The following is a 17,259-nucleotide window of genomic DNA, read 5'->3' on the forward strand; positions in this document are numbered from 1 at the left end:
ACATTGCCTCAGAATGTTATAGGGAAATATACAGAGTGAGCGTTCAAACATATAGAGATTACAGATATGGAAAATATAGCACCTTAAAAAGCGTACTCAAGGCACACACCCACGAACACACAAACGCTAACTCCCAGTCCGGAGAGGCGGTGGCAGCTCCTCCCAAAATAGAGAGTGGGAGAGAGAGAGAGAGAGAGAGAGAGAGAGAGAGAGAGAGAGAGACGAGTACACTCTGCTGAGGGAGCCTCTGCTGTCACACGTGTCTGCCCTCACCTCCTCTGTACTCTAGCTTCACAGGAGACATACTGCACTCACCACATCTGGACCTACAGGACATCTATGGGATCTGGCCTCTCAATCTTCTACACCTCTTTTCTGATTAACCTAATCTACAAAGAATCTGATCCAAATACAAAGCCTTCCGAGGGAAACTCAATGGCAGAGGTTGTGGAAACACTTGGAAAGAACACAATGATACATGCTGTATGAAGTGAAAGAAAATCCTTCCTGGGGGGAAAATGGTGTGTTTGAAAGGCACTCCACGGGGCTCATCTTATCCACACTCAAGGTCAGTTCCTGGCTAAGGGAAGAGGAAATCCTTGTGCTCTGTGGGATGAGAGTTCAACTGTGGTGCATTAGCTGATCCTTCATCATCTCCCCCTCCACCTGCTCCCCCTTTCATCATCAACACACTATGTGGATGTTATCTTTAGCCGTATGGATTTTCAATGTCACAAATCTCACTCATGGATATGACTATGATGAGTATTACCCAGGCGAGGAGGAAACCAAGGTGAGTAACTAACAACAGGCTGCTGCTCTTGGATTATATGTCATATTGTACGTTAACGGGACAGATAACAATTCCCCAGATTATGCTTTTTCTGCATGGTGAACCTTTATCATGCACAGAACTCTGATTTCAGTTCAGAAATAGGCCTGTGAAAGTATTAGACTAGTGTTGTTGACTACATCAGTTTGTTGACTACATCAGTTTGTTGACTAAAGCAATCTCTATTATTCAATAAACAGACAAGACAGGAAGTTTCCCACACTCGTTACTCAGGGCGTAGTTGTTGGTTTCACTACAGTGGGTGTGTCTTTATTTGGCAATACAACCTCCTCCTCTGTGGCTACATTGTGTGTCATTGAAGGTGAATGAATGAATAAATCATAATGTGCATGTCTATTTCCCCTGTTGAGGGTGGTAGGCCACACCTTTAGACAGACATATCTGCCATTGAAAAGGTTGAATGGAGAGAGGGATTGAGGGATTGTCAATTTGGACAATAGAGTCCAGTGAGGATTTGTTTGAAACACAAGCAAAGTGACTTTTGATGGTTACATTGGACTCAAGAGCCATACAGAGCTGTGGTTACGTTATTTAAATTGTGAGGTAAACTGACAATAGGTTGGGTGTGATGATAAACACTCACTCTGAAGACTATGCCAGATCATGTAGGTTGCAGTGCCTTGTGTGTTTTGTGAGACGCAGTATGGGTGAACGGATGATCTCTGCATGTGTATTTCCCACCGTAAAGCATGGAGGAGGAGGCGGTGTGATGGTGCTTTGCTGGTGACAATGTCTGTGATTTATTTAGAATTCAAGGCACACTTAACCAGCATGGCTACCACAGCATTCTGCAGCGATACGCCATCCCATCTGGTATGCCCTTAGTGGGACTATCATTTGTTTTTCAACAAGACAATGACCCAAAACACACCTCCAGGCTGTGTAAGGGCTATTTGACCAAAAAGAAGAGTGATGGAGTGCTACATCAGATCACCCAGCCTCCACAATCACCCGACCTCAATCCAATTGAGATGGTTTGGGATAAGTTGGACCGCAGAGTGAAGGAAAAGCAGCTAACAAGTGCTCAGCATATGTGGGAACTCCTTCAAGACTGTTGGAAAAGCATTCCTTATGAAGTTGAGAGAATGTCAAGAGTGTGTAAAGCTGTCAAGGCAAAGGGTGGCTGTTTGAAGAATATAAAATATAAAATATATTTATATTTGTTTAACACTTTTTGGGTTATTTTATAGTTTTGATGTCTTCAGTCTTATTCTACAATGTAGAAAATAGTCAAAATAAAGAAAAACCCTGGAATGAGTAGGTGTGTCCAAATGTTTTAATTGTACTGTATATATACTTACATACATATATATACTGATAGTGAACTCAAGGCTTTCATCGGAATACACAGAACTTTGATTATAACAGACATAATAACCTTGTTCCTTATCTCTAAGAAAGAACTTGGCTAATCTCATTGGAAAAAATATGATCTTGCATTGCTTAGTTTTCCCATACTGGCTCAGTTTCCATGGTGTCGCTGCCAAAGTGCCAGTCTAGCTTTACCAACTCGGATAGATACAACAACAGCATTTGTTTCCATAATGACAAGGTAGCACCCAGGCTGCTTGGTGGGTGTTGATCTCTGAGGCAGACAGTGATAATGTTACAGTGATGCCCTAGGGATGGATTGCAACTTAGTTATAGACATTTCTGATTCTGACTTATTAAATTGTATTCTCCTAATCAAACTCATGTGTACACTACCGTTCAAAAGTTTGGGGTCACTTAGAAATGTCCTTGTTTTTGAAAGAAAAGCCAATTTTTTGGTCCATTAAAATAACATAAAATTGATCCGAAATACAGTCTAGACATTGTTAATGTTGTGAATGACTATTGTAGCTGGAAACTGAAGATTTTTAATGGAATATCTTCATAGGCGTACAGAGGCCCATTATCAGCCACCATCACTCCTGTGTTCCAATGGCACGTTGTGTTAGCTAATCCAAGTTAATCATTTTAAAAGGCTAATTGATCATTAGAAAACCCTTTTGCAATTATGTTAGCACAGCTGAAAACTGTTGTTCTGATTTAAAGAAGCAATAAAACTGTCCTTCTTTAGACTAAGTGAAGGCTATTCCAAATGAAGGCTATTCCATGTGAGAAATTGGCAAGAAACTGAAGATCTTGTACAATGCTGTGTACTACTCCGTTCACAGAACAGTTCGGTGAAGGGAGTAGTACACAGCATGGAATAGCCTTCATTTCTCAGAACAAGAATAGACTGACGAGTTTCAGAAAAAAGTACTTTGTTTCTGGCCATTTTGAGCCTGTAATCAAACCAACAAATGCTGATGCTCCAAACACTCAACTAGTCTAAAGAAGGGCAATTTTATTTCTTCTTTAAATCAGCACAACAGTTTTCAGCTGTGCTAACATAATTAACAAAAGTGTGGTCTAATGATCAATTAGCCTTTTAAAATGATAAACTTGGATTAGCTAACACAACGTGCCATTGGGACAGAGGAGTGATGGTTGCTGATAATGGGCCTCTGTACGCCTATGTAGATATTCCATAAAAAATCTGCCGTTTCCAGCTACAATAGTCATTTACAACGTTAACAATGTCTACACTGTATTTATGAACAATTTGATGTTATTTTAATGGACATAAAACATGCTTTTCTTAATAAAAGAAGGACATTTCTAAGTGACCCCAAACGTTTGAACGTTAGTGTATTTTGAGATACTCAATAAACTCTGTTGAGATACTCAATACACTCTGTTGAGATACTCAATACACTCTGTTGAGATACTCAATACACTCTGTTGAGATACTCAATACACTCTGTTGAGATACTCAATAAACTCTGTTGAGATACTCAATACACTCTGTTGAGATACTCAATACACTCTGTTGAGATACTCAATACACTCTGTTGAGATACTCAATACACTCTGTTGAGATACTCAAACTCTGTTGAGAACCTCAAACTCTGTTGAGAAAAATATATACAGTGGGGGAAAAAAGTATTTGATCCCCTGCTGATTTTGTATGTTTTCCCACTTACAAAGAAAGGATCAGTCTATAATTTTAATGGAAGGTTTATTTGAACAGTGAGAGACAGAATAACAACAAACATATCCAGAAAAACACATGTAAAATTTTTTATAAATTGATTTGCATTTTAATGAGGGAAATAAGTATTTGACCCCCTCTCAATCAGAAAGATTTCTGTCTCCCAGGTGTCTTTTATACAGGTAACGAGCTGAGATTAGGAGCACACTCTTAAAGGGAGTGCTCCTAACCGCAGCTTGTTACCTGTAAAAAAGACACCTGTCCACAGAAGCAATCAATCAATCAGATTCCAAACTCTCCACCATGGCCAAGACCAAACAGCTGTCCAAGGATGTCAGGGACAAGATTGTAGACCTACACAAGGCTGGAATGGGCTACAAGACCATCGCCAAGCAGCTTGGTGAGAAGGTGACAACATTTGGTGCGATTATTCGCAAATGGAAGAAACACAAAATAACTGTCAATATCCCTCGGCCTGGGGCTCCATGGAAGATCTAACCTCGTGGGATTGCAATGATCATGCGAATGGTGAGGAATCAGCCCAGAACTACACGGTAGGATCTTGTCAATGATCTCAATGCAGCTTGGACCATAGTCACAGAGAAAACAATAGGTAACACACTACGCCGTGAAGGACTGAAATCCTGCAGCGCCCGCAAGGTCCCCCTGCTCAAGAATACATATACAGGCCCGTCTGAAGTCTGCCAATGAACATCTGAATGACTCAGAGGACAATTGGTGAAAGTGTTGTGGTCAGATGAGACCAAAATGGAGCTCTTTGACATCAACTCAACTCGCCGTGTTTGGAGGAGGAGGAATGCTGCCTATGACCCCAAGAACACCATCTCCACCGTCAAACATGGAGGTGGAAACATTATGCTTTGGGGGTGTTTTTCTGCTAAGGGGACAGGACAACTTCACTGCATCAAAGGGACGATGGACAGGGCCATGTACCGTCAAATCATGGGTGAGAACCTCCTTCCCTCAGCCAGGGCATTGAAAATGGGTCGTGGATGGGTATTCCAGCATGACAATGACCCAAAACACACGGCCAAGGCAACAAAGGAGTGGCTCAAGAAGAAGCACATTAAGGTCCTGGAGTGGCCTAGCCAGTCTCCAGACCTTAATCCCATAGAAAATCTGTGGAGGGAGCTGAAGGTTCGAATTGCCAAATGTCAGCCTCGAAACCTTAATGACTTGGAGAAGATCTGCAAAGAGGAGTGGGACAAAATCACTCCTGAGATGTGTGCAAAACTGCTGGCCAACTACAAGAAACGTCTGACCTCTGTGATTGCCAACAAGGGTTTTGCCACCAAGTACTAAGTCATGTTTTGCAGAGGGGTCAAATACTTATTTCCCTCATTAAAATGCAAATCATTTTATAACATTTTTGACATGCGTTTTTTTGGATTTTTTGTTGTTGTTATTCTGTCTCTCACTGTTCAAATAAACCTACTATTAAAATTATAGACTGATCATTTCTTTGTAAGTGGGCAAACGTACAAAATCAGCAGGGGATCAAATACTTTTCCCCCCCCACTGTATGTATATATATATATATATATATATATATATTAAATGTAACCTTTATTTCACTAGGCAAGCCAGTTAAGAACAAATTCTTATTTACAATGACGGCCTATCGGGGAACAGTGGGTTAACTACCATGTTCAGGGGCAGAACGACAGTTTTTTAACCTTGGCAGCTCGGGGATTCAATCCAGCATCTTTTCAGTTGCTGGCCCAACTGTCTAACCACCTGCCGCCCCATTAAACTCTGTTAAGACACTCAATAAAAAACTCTGTTGAGACACTCAATAAAAACTCTGTTGAGACACTCAATAATAAACTCTGTTGAGACACTCAATAAACTCTGTTGAGACACTCAATAAACTCTGTTGAGACACTCAATAAACTCTGTTGAGACACTCAAACTCTGTTGAGAAACTCAATAAAAAACTCTGTTGAGACACCCAATAATAAACTCTGTTGAGACACTCAATAATAAACTCTGTTGAGACACTCAAACTCTGTTGAGACACTCAATAATAAACTCTGTTGAGACACTCAATAATAAACTCTGTTGAGACACTCAATAAACTCCGTTGAGACACTCAAACTCTGTTGAGACACTCAATAAACTCTGTTGAGACACTCAATAAACTCTGTTGAGACACTCAAACTCTGTTGAGACACTCAAACTCTGTTGAGACACTCAAACTCTGTTGAGATACTCAATAAATTTTTACAAAGTATATTGCAGTGCATAATCAACTGAATTGATCTTAATTTAATTTTGTTAGATCAAATATATAAATCTGTTCATTTTGTTCCTCGACAGGCCCCGCTGGTTGGGGAGGGACTCAGTGATTTAGACACAGTGTCCAATGTGGACGAGCTGGTGGAGCTGTTGTACCCAGAGTACAGTCTGGTGCAGCATTGCCTACGTAGGAAAACCCAGCGCACCTCCACCCCTCTCCATGCTGAAGACGATGTCTGGGCCTGGGGCAAGCCCAGGGAGGGGGCACTGTACAAGGCTGACGACGGCACCTTTGACGGTAAGACTCTTCAGGTGATTGGCCCTAATAACAGCCTACACCAATAGAGAAAGAAAGCTGTCTTCCCATCCCACAGGGGGCAGATTTTTGTGTGATAACCCCATTTCTCTTTCCCCAGACCCACAAATGGGTGTCTTTGTTAAAAGGAGAAAGAAAGGACTTTGTTCATTTTCCTAACAGTTAAAGAGGCCCCTCACTCCCCCCCTCCCCACGCATTAGAGACTGAGTGCTCCAGTTAAAAGCAGAGATTCAGGCTGTCAGCATAGACTAGCTGTGTCTGCTTCCTGATCACAGGAGCTCATCCCAGAAGATGTAGGTCCTACTGGAGAGCTGAGTGGACCACTACCATGTAAACGACAATGAAAAGAGGTGGCCTCAGTTCCCTCCAGATGCTATTGAGAGAAAGTGGTAGAAATGGCACGACACAACTGTTGATCTTGCGCCATTGCCTTTCATTGACCATCCCCAACCTCTATGATATGATGCCAGAAACAATTCAAAGAAAGGAAATCAGATCCAGTGACTAAAGCTCTTCTAAAGAAACCACTCAGACCTAGTGACTAAAGCGCTTCTAAAGAAACCAATCAGATCCAGTGACTAGAGCTCGTCTAAAGAAACCAATCAGACCTAGTGACTAGAGCTCTTCTAAAGAAACCACTCAGACCTAGTGATTAAAGCTCTTCTTGTTAGGCGTGTAAATGGGAGGCGAAGTCAAGTGCAGGAGAGCGGAGTATATTAACCAGGCGCACTTTAATACCGGTCAACAACGACAGCACTTAAAACATACTAGTGCCACAAACATGGTCTAAAACAAAAGTGCAGCGCCTGACAAAATAATCACGTAACAATAAACAATTACACACAAAGACATGATGGGGAACAGAGGACTAAATACATGTAGATTGATTGGGGAATGAAAACCAGGTGTGTATGGAACAAGACAAAACAAATGGACATATGAGAAATGGAGCGGCGATGGCTAGAAAGCTGGTGACGTCGATCGCCGAACGCCGCCCGAACAAAGAGAGGAGCCGACTTCGGGGGAAGTCGTGACACTTCTAAAGAAACCAATCAGATCCAGTGACTAAAGCTCTTCTAAAGAAACCAATCAGACCTAGTGACTAAAGCTCTTCTAAAGAAACCACTCATGCTGGAAAATTGACCACGACCAGTGCCAGTCAGAAGGAGGCCATATTGAATTAGTTAAAATTGCACATTGGTCTGATTGATTTCTTTAGAAGAGCTCTAGTCACTAGGTCTGAGTGGTTTCTTTAGAAGAGCTTTAGTCACTAGGTCTGAGTGGTTTCTTTAGAAGAGCTCTAGTCACTAGGTCTGATTGGTTTCTTTAGAAGAGCTCTAGTCAATGGATCTGATTGGTTTCTTTAGAAGAGCTCTAGTCACTGGATCTGATTGGTTTCTTTAGAAGAGCTTTAGTCACTAGGTCTGATTGGTTTCTTTAGAAGAGCTCTAGTCACTAGGTCTGAGTGGTTTCTTTAGAAGAGCTCTAGTCACTAGGTCTGAGTGGTTTCTTTAGAAGAGCTCTAGTCACTGGATCTGATTTGTTTCTTTAGAAGAGCTCTAGTCACTGGATCTGATTTGTTTCTTTAGAAGAGCTTTAGTCACTAGGTCTGATTGGTTTCTTTAGAAGAGCTCTAGTCACTAGGTCTGAGTGGTTTCTTTAGAAGAGCTCTAGTCACTAGGTCTGAGTGGTTTCTTTAGAAGAGCTCTAGTCACTGGATCTGATTGGTTTCTTTAGAAGAGCTCTAGTCACTGGATCTGATTGGTTTCTTTAGAAGAGCTCTAGTCACTGGATCTGATTGGTTTCTTTAGAAGAGCTTTAGTCACTAGGTCTGATTGATTTCTTTAGAAGAGCTCTAGTCACTAGGTCAGAGTGGTTTCTTTAGAAGAGCTCTAGTCACTAGGTCAGAGCGGTTTGTTTAGAAGAGCTCTAGTCACTAGGTCTGAGTGGTTTCTTTAGAAGAGCTTTAGTCACTAGGTCTGAGTGGTTTCTTTAGAAGAGCTCTAGTCACTAGGTCTGATTGGTTTCTTTAGAAGAGCTCTAGTCAATGGATCTGATTGGTTTCTTTAGAAGAGCTCTAGTCACTGGATCTGATTGGTTTCTTTAGAAGAGCTTTAGTCACTAGGTCTGATTGGTTTCTTTAGAAGAGCTCTAGTCAATGGATCTGATTGGTTTCTTTAGAAGAGCTCTAGTCACTGGATCTGATTGGTTTCTTTAGAAGAGCTTTAGTCACTAGGTCTGATTGGTTTCTTTAGAAGAGCTCTAGTCACTAGGTCTGAGTGGTTTCTTTAGAAGAGCTCTAGTCACTAGGTCTGAGTGGTTTCTTTAGAAGAGCTCTAGTCACTGGATCTGATTTGTTTCTTTAGAAGAGCTCTAGTCACTGGATCTGATTTGTTTCTTTAGAAGAGCTTTAGTCACTAGGTCTGATTGGTTTCTTTAGAAGAGCTCTAGTCACTAGGTCTGAGTGGTTTCTTTAGAAGAGCTCTAGTCACTAGGTCTGAGTGGTTTCTTTAGAAGAGCTCTAGTCACTGGATCTGATTGGTTTCTTTAGAAGAGCTCTAGTCACTGGATCTGATTTGTTTCTTTAGAAGAGCTCTAGTCACTGGATCTGATTTGTTTCTTTAGAAGAGCTTTAGTCACTAGGTCTGATTGGTTTCTTTAGAAGAGCTCTAGTCACTAGGTCTGAGTGGTTTCTTTAGAAGAGCTCTAGTCACTAGGTCTGAGTGGTTTCTTTAGAAGAGCTCTAGTCACTGGATCTGATTGGTTTCTTTAGAAGAGCTCTAGTCACTGGATCTGATTGGTTTCTTTAGAAGTGTCACGACTTCCGCCGAAGTCGGCTCCTCTCTTTTGCAACACCATTGCAAAAATCTAATTGTAGGTGTGGGTACGATGTCGTTGGATGTTGCAACATAGCCTAATCCTAACGCAGCAGCATTATTAGCTGGGTGACTTAAGACAGTCAAGAACAGAATGTTCCGGATGTTCTATTGTATTCCATATCAGTCAGGATATTCTTTATATCCCTGATAACCTGTCTGTTAATGTTCCTCCATTCATCCCTGATAACCAGTCTGTTACTGTTCCTCCATTCATCCCTGATAACCAGTCTGTTAATGTTCCTCCATTCATCTCTGATAACCTGTCTGTTACTGTTCCTCCATTCATCCCTGATAACCAGTCTGTTACTGTTCCTCCATTCATCCCTGATAACCTGTCTGTTAATGTTCCTCCATTCATCTCTGATAACCTGTCTGTTACTGTTCCTCCATTCATCCCTGATAACCAGTCTGTTACTGTTCCTCCATTCATCCCTGATAACCAGTCTGCTAATGTTCCTCCATTCATCCCTGATAACCTGTCTGCTAATGTTCCTCCATTCATCCCCAGTTATTCTGGAGGAGATCCAGCGTACCATGTGTAGTCCTCGGGAGGTGTGTCTGGAGGTGTCTAAAGAGTACCCAGAGAGCACCAGTCACTTCTACATGCCTCGCTGTGTGTCTGTGCACCGCTGTGGGGGCTGCTGTACCCACGAGGGTCTGTACTGCACCAACACCAGCCATACTTACAGCAACAAGACGGTGAGCAACAGAGGACAAACTAGATATCATTCAAAATGTTCAACGATGCTGACACAAGTAAAGTTGCTCTTAAACTGTAATAACATTAGTAAGGACATTCTATGAACATGTTTCAACATATCTATTTAAGTGAGTTGTCGTTTCATAGTATACAGTAAGAAAGGATATAAGGTAGACCCCAAATCTGAAGGCCAGTCATTGACATGGTGTTGTTTCTCCTGTGGACTCAGCTGCTGGAGATGACTCACCGTGAACACTCTGTGGTGATGGTGGCGTTCGTCAACCACACGTCCTGTGAGTGTCTGTCCAAGAGGCCCCAGCACTCAGTCATCAGGAGGGCTACTGCAGCCCACCTCACCGTGTGAGTGAGTAGTGAGGAGTAGTCACCTTCGAGATGCAACATCTGGCCCTGCCGATCGAGATACAATGTGTGCACACACACACTTAATTATTATTAAGCAATACCGTTTTCAATAAGTTATGTTTGGTTCATGTTGAACAACATCTTTTAGGTAGGTAGCCTAGCGGCTAAGTGCGTTGGGCCAGTAACCAAAAGGTCGCTGGTTCGAATCCCCAAGAAATCTAGTTGAAAATTCTGTCCATATGCCCTTGAGCAAGGCACTTAACCCTCAATGCTCCTGTAAGTCGCTCTGGATAAGAGCGTCTGCTAAATAAAATGATGTAATAATATAGCGGTCTGACTTTAGACAAGGATACTGAAACATTCCATCTGATCCTATCTGATGTGGACAACAACAAGGGTGTGACGATGCAAGGGAATGAGCTAGATCATCAGATATTTGGTCAAAAGTTCTTTGAGTGTGCATTTGCCTTTGAACTGAAGCCATGTGGAAGAGGCCATGTTTCCCCCTGCTCTCCTCTCCCTGTGTCCAGCCTAACTGCTCTAGACTGCTGTGTGTAGGCTATCTGCCAGGTCAAGGCCAGCAGGGAGGAGGGCCGGGGGATTCAGTTCTCTCTCACAGGGAGGAGCCACATGCCGCCCATGGTGTCCAGCCCCTTCACAGGAATGCTTTGTGAGAGTAGCCAAGCGGTCCCCCTAAGCCAAGAAAAGACCTCTGATCTGATCCTGGCCTGTGTGTCCCTGCTTCCCTCTGCAGGTGTTCTCCGCCAGATGTTCCCTGCAGTACAGGACTGGTCTGGGACCCCACCAGCTGCCTGTGTGTTCCCATGGACACAAGCTTCTTCTCCGAGAGAGAGCTGGGTAAGTTAAACTAACTCCATACCCATACAACCCGAGTGCAGTCATTTCTGTTCGCCAACACCCAGAGATACCTCATAGGTCAGAGAGTTGGCAAATTAGGACGATATACATTGAAGTGAAATGTACTAAACCACATGACGTCTGTCAATAAGGGACACTCAATAGCATCTCTCTTCTCCACCATCTGGTGCAGAACCCCTGGAGTCAGCCTTGCTGGCGCTGTGTGGCCCCAACAAAGTCCTGGACGAGGACAGCTGTGAGTGTGTGTGTCAGAACGGTCTGACAGAGGCCAGCTGTGGGCCGGGCTGGCGTCTAGACCAGGCATCCTGTGAGTGTCTCTGTGAAGACCAGACCGCCCCGGGGACCTGCCCATCCAACCAACGCTGGGACCCAGAGCTGTGTAGCTGTGTGTGCCGGGCAGAGTGCCCCCGTAGCCAGCCTCTCAACCCAGAGACTTGCCTGTGCCAGTGCAGGGACAGCCCTCAGACCTGCCTGCTAGAGGGCAAGAGGTTCAACGCACACAACTGCAGGTAAGAAATAGAATCTAACACAGAAGGCATTTCATATGATGCTGGACGTCCCCATAGACCTTTATAGAAAACCCCCGAGTACTATTCCCAGAACTATGATGCTGTCACGGTGGCCAAGGTAATAATACGTGTTGTTTGACCTAAGTTGGATCAGACAGCGTGGGAACAAAAAGCTATTACTGTTATAGGTACAGTTATTTTTACTTGAAAAGAGCAAAACACAACATCTAAACCGCTGTGAAATATACACTACATTTTTTTATTTTACCTTTATTTAACCAGGTAGGCCAGTTGAGAACAAGTTCTCATTTACAACTGCGACCTGGACCAAAAGTATGTGGACACCTGCTCATCGAACATCTCATTCCAAAATCATGGGCATTAATATGAAGTTAGTACTTCTTTGCTGCTATTACAGCCTCCACTCTTCTGGGAAGGCTCTCCACTAGATGTTGGAACACTTCTGCGGGGATTTGCTTCCATTCAGCCACAGGAGAATTAGTGAGGTCGGGCACTGATGTTGGGCGATTAGGCCTGGCTCACAGTCAGCATTCCAATTCATCCCAAAGGTGTTTGATGGTGTTGAGGTCAGGGCTCTGTGCAGGCCGGTCAACTTCTTCCACACCGACCTCGACAAACCCTTTCTGTATGGACCTCACTTCGTTCACGATGCATTGTCATGCTGAAACAGGAAAGGGTCTTCCCCAAACTGTTGCCACAAAGTTGGAAGCACAGAATCGTCTAGAATGTCCTTATATGCTGTAGCGTTAAGATTTCCCTTCACTGGAACTAAGGGGCCTAGCCCAAACCATGAAAAACAGCCCCAGACCATTATTCCTCTTCCACCAAACTTTACAGTTGGCACTATGCATTCGGGCAGGTAGCTATCTCCTGGCATCCACCAAACCCAGATCTGTCTGTCGGACTGCCAGATGGTGCAGAGGGATTCATCACTCCAGAGAACGCGCTTCCACTGCTCCAGAGTCCAATGGCAGGGAGCTTTACACCACTCCAGCCAACACTTAGCATTGCACATGGTGATCTTAGGCTTGTGTGCAGCTGCTCGGCCATGGAAACCCATTTCATGAAGCTCCCAACGGACAGTTCTTGTGCTGACTTTGCTTCCAGAGGCAGTTTGGAACTCGTAGTGAGTGTTGCAACCGAGGACAGTGTATTTTGAATAACCAAAAATATAGTATTTTCAGCTATTTGAAGCTGGTGTACAAAACCGAAAGTAAAAGATGCAAAAACTAAACTTAATAATGGGTTGCATAGAAATAGAGCACATAGAACAGATCTGCTGCTTCTTAGACGTGCTTTTAATAAGAATTACAGATCTATTACTCACATGTCTATGTAAATTTGGATGGGTTGCCCAAAAAGTTACATATTGCAGCTTTAAATACTTAATGGTATGATGTTAAATACTGTATGGTATAATTGTTTATACTGTATAATTAAGCAATAAGACCTCAGGTGGTGTGGTATATGGCCAATATACAACGGCTAAGTGCTGTTCTTAGGCACGACGCAACGCTATTATAAACTGGTTACCAATAAGAACAGTAAAAAGTATTTGTTTTGTCATACCCACAGTATGCGGTCTGATATACCACGGCTTTCAGCCAATCAGCATTGAGGGCTCGAACCACCCGCTTTATAATCTTAAATACTGAATGTTATCATGTTAAATACTGCATGGTATAATGTTAAATACTGCATGGTATAATGTTAAATACTGCATGGTATAATGTTAAATACTGCATGGTATAATGTTATACTGCATGGTATAATGTTAAATACTGCATGGTATAATGTTAAATACTGTATGGTATAATGTTAAATACTGAATGGGTATAATGTTAAATACTGCATGGTATAATGTTAAATACTGTATGATATAATGTTAAATACTGAATGGGTATAATGAGCAATACACATTTCAGTGGAACGTCAAATTCACATAGTTCACAGTTCTGCACATCTGTTAAACGGAACGATAACTATAGAAATCTTATAAACACTTCCCGATAGTAACAAGACTTAAATAAGAAGTACAACTCTAGCGTGAGAATTCATATCCTGCTTACTTCCCTTAACATGAAGCTGAGGCAAGGCACCTGACACATTTCTTTGGAATGGAGAAACCAGATTTTCCAGTAAGCACAGAATTCCCCTCTCCAGCTAAATATATTTTTTTTACACTGGAAAGAATCATTAAGGCTATGGGGATTGGCCCAGATTACACACACGCGCATAAGTAGCCTACACACGCAGGGTCCTGCACGCAGCCCACAGTTATATTGAAACTACATTACATTAAGTAAAACCAACTGTTCTGTCTGTTTCTCTTCCCCTACACCAAGCTGTTACCGGCTGCCCTGCAGAAAGCCACACAACAGCTGTCCAACAGGCTTCTACTACAGCCACTACGTCTGCCAGTGCATACCCAACCACATGAGGTCAGGGGAGTGGAACTGACAAAGCTGGGGTTACCAGCACTGGTGTTACCAGCACTGGTGTTACCAGCACTGGTGTTAACAGCACTGGTGCCAAACTCTAGGGTCAATGTACTGGAACTGTATGGTGGAAACGAGGCGGTGTGTTTGCAATGTAGAGCCGGTAGATGGAGGCTAGACTAGGGGAATGTTATTTGATGAATACTCCTGATAGGCCAAGAGGCTCTCCATCTTCAGACCAGGGAACATACAATGAAGCACACAACGATGCAGTCGCCTAGATACTGCAGGTCATGGTCTGAATCATGGACGTTATTGACATTGCCTCAGATTCATTATGTGTGGCTGTTAAAATTAGAAGAAAAAAAAAATGATTTCATTCCAGAAAATGAAATCATTTTCGATTATCTGACATTGATATTTATTGCAAGTGACCCTGCAGCTCTCCGAGATGACGATGATGTAACTGGGAAGAAACGCCCTGACATGAGAAGGAAGACAAAAGACTGAAATGTAAAGCCCATGCATATACTGTATTGTACAAAACGTGTGACTGTATTCCAGCCACCACTGACTGTAGTCAGTGGTGGCTGTGAATGAAAAGTGTGTTTTTAATGTCATATCCTATTTGTATTGTATTTAAAATACACGCTATTGATAAAATAAAATACAAACTTGATTGGCTTTGGTAAATGTGTACGGCGTGTGTTTGATAAGACTTTCGTGACAGGAAGTTTGGCAACAGACTATGGGAACCAGACCAGACTGGCACCATGGAGAGTGTGATGTGATGTCTCCAATCACAAAACAAAGGCATTGAAAAACACACACTCCTGCAGTGAAAATGGATCCAAGACCTTTGTCTCAAATTCCTCATACCAGCCGTATGTGTTTGGAACAATAAACACTATCTCGAGGTCAATTGCAGAGAGATCTAATTCCCATCTGGCTTGTGTCTTTAGAAACTGCCATCCACAGTTGGTACTCTAAGCCAGCACAGCCCTCTGTACAGAAACAGGACAGCATAGCTAAACCCAGTGATAGTAGCTTTTGTTTGTGATAATCCAAATAGTTTGGTTTATAAGTAGGCCTACAGAGTAGAGACAATACTTCAGACGTTTGACTTTTTGTCCAGGGTGATATATGTTTTGTTAGTGGAAAGGTCACTTTTTTTGTTTTTACAAGGTTCAATATTGTGAATCTCACTTCAATTTCAAGGCTACACCACCGTCGTAAAGTTTCAATTAAAGTGTCAATTCATCTCATGAAATGTCTTTTTCTCAATTACTATGATTGAAGGGGAGAAATGGGAAGACACACAGTTCTCTTTGATGCTCTTCCTAAATCCTGTTAGTATCTTTTCCACAATGTATACTATGTTATGCCTGTGGCCAGGACAGTCAAGTCTGAATCTGCCCTGTGAAGAGTTTCTTCCAGCTTTGTATTGTTCCTAAACCTGGAGCAACAACTTTTACTTTCAATCAACAGTTACTATGATTGAGAGGGAGGAATGGGAAGACACACAGTTCTCATTGACGCTCTTCCTAAATCTTCTTGGTATAAATTATGGAAAACATATTATGTTATGCCTGTGGCCAGGACAGTCAAGTCTGAATCTGCCCTGTGAAGTCTTAATAACCATCATTAATTATTCTGAATAAACAAGTCATTGCAGCAACCTGTAGTTTTGGCACACATTATGAGACGCTGGACAAGTTCATTTACTAGTTCTCACCTCTGTAAAAAATAACTGACAGAGAGAAGGACAAAGTGGCAGTATAAGATTGAAACCAGCTGTCTACATTCAAATGGAGAGGTAGCAATAAAGCTGTTGGAAGTGTATTAGTGCTGCTAGGGGTGTATGAGTGCCTATTGCTAGGGGTCTATGAGTGCTGCTAGGGGCGTATGAGTGCCTATTGCTAGGGGTGTATGAGTGCTGCTAGGAGCGTATGAGTGCCTGTTGCTAGGGGTGTCTGAGTGCTGCTAGGGGCGTATGAGTGCCTATTGCTAGGGGTGTATGAGTGCTGCTAGGGGCGTATGAGTGCCTATCGCTAGGGGTGAATGAGTGCCTATCGCTAGGGGTGAATGAGTGCCTATCGCTAGGGGTGTATGAGTGCTGCTAGGGGCGTATGAGTGCCTATCGCTAGGGGTGAATGAGTGCCTATCGCTAGGGGTGAATGAGTGCCTATCGCTAGAGATGAATGAGTGCCTATCGCTAGAGGTGAATGAGTGCCTATCGCTAGAGGTGAATGAGTGCCTATCGCTAGAGGTGAATGAGTGCCTATCGCTAGAGGTGAATGAGTGCCTATCGCTAGAGGTGAATGAGTGCCTATCGCTAGAGGTGAATGAGTGCCTATCGCTAGAGGTGAATGAGTGCCTATCGCTAGGGGTGAATGAGTGCCTATCGCTAGAGGTGAATGAGTGCCTATCGCTAGAGGTGAATGAGTGTCTATCGCTAGAGGTGAATGAGTGCCTATCGCTAGGGGTGAATGAATGCCTATCGCTAGAGGTGAATGAGTGCCTATCGCTAGGGGTGAATGAGTGCTTATCGCTAGAGGTGAATGAGTGCCCATCGCTAGAGGTGAATGAGTGCCTATCGCTAGGGGTGAATGAGTGCTTATCGCTAGGGGTGAATGAGTGCCCATCGCTAGAGGTGAATGAGTGCCTATCGCTAGGGGTGAATGAGTGCTTATCGCTAGAGGTGAATGAGTGCCCATCGCTAGAGGTGAATGAGTGCCTATCGCTAGGGGTGAATGAGTGCTTATCGCTAGAGGTGAATGAGTGCCTATCGCTAGGGGTGAATGAGTGCTTATCGCTAGGGGTGTATGAGTGCCTATCGTTAGGGGTGTATGAGTGCTTATCGCTAGGGGGAATGAGTGCCTATCGCTAGAGGTGTATGAGTGCTTATCGCTAGGGGGGAATGAGTGCCTATCGCTAGAGGTGTATGAGTGCCTATCGCTAGGGGTGAATGAGTGCTTATCGCTAGGGGTGAATGAGTGCTTATCGCTAGGGGTGAATGAGT

At 43.1% G+C, this 17,259-nt stretch overlaps 1 protein-coding gene across 2 annotated transcripts; it reads left to right on the forward strand.

Annotated features, from left to right (window-relative positions):
* Positions 1-217: 217 nt before the first annotated feature.
* Positions 218-14,930, forward strand: LOC115204521 (vascular endothelial growth factor C-like). 2 transcript variants are annotated; one of them, XM_029770169.1, is made up of 7 exons: positions 218-793; positions 6,213-6,429; positions 9,836-10,026; positions 10,257-10,387; positions 11,145-11,248; positions 11,442-11,778; positions 14,145-14,930. In XM_029770169.1, exons 1-7 carry the CDS (start codon positions 695-697, stop codon positions 14,257-14,259), a joined length of 1,194 nt encoding a protein of 397 aa, XP_029626029.1. In that variant the 5' UTR covers positions 218-694; the 3' UTR covers positions 14,260-14,930. The 2 variants fall into 2 exon arrangements, with proteins under 2 accessions (XP_029626029.1, XP_029626030.1); XM_029770170.1 differs by having other exon boundaries at positions 218-568.
* The last annotated feature ends 2,329 nt before the right edge of the window (positions 14,931-17,259 follow it).

The sequence above is a fragment of the Salmo trutta genome, chromosome 12 (genome assembly GCF_901001165.1).
Source record: "Salmo trutta chromosome 12, fSalTru1.1, whole genome shotgun sequence".
NCBI classification, from domain to species: Eukaryota; Metazoa; Chordata; class Actinopteri; order Salmoniformes; family Salmonidae; genus Salmo; species Salmo trutta.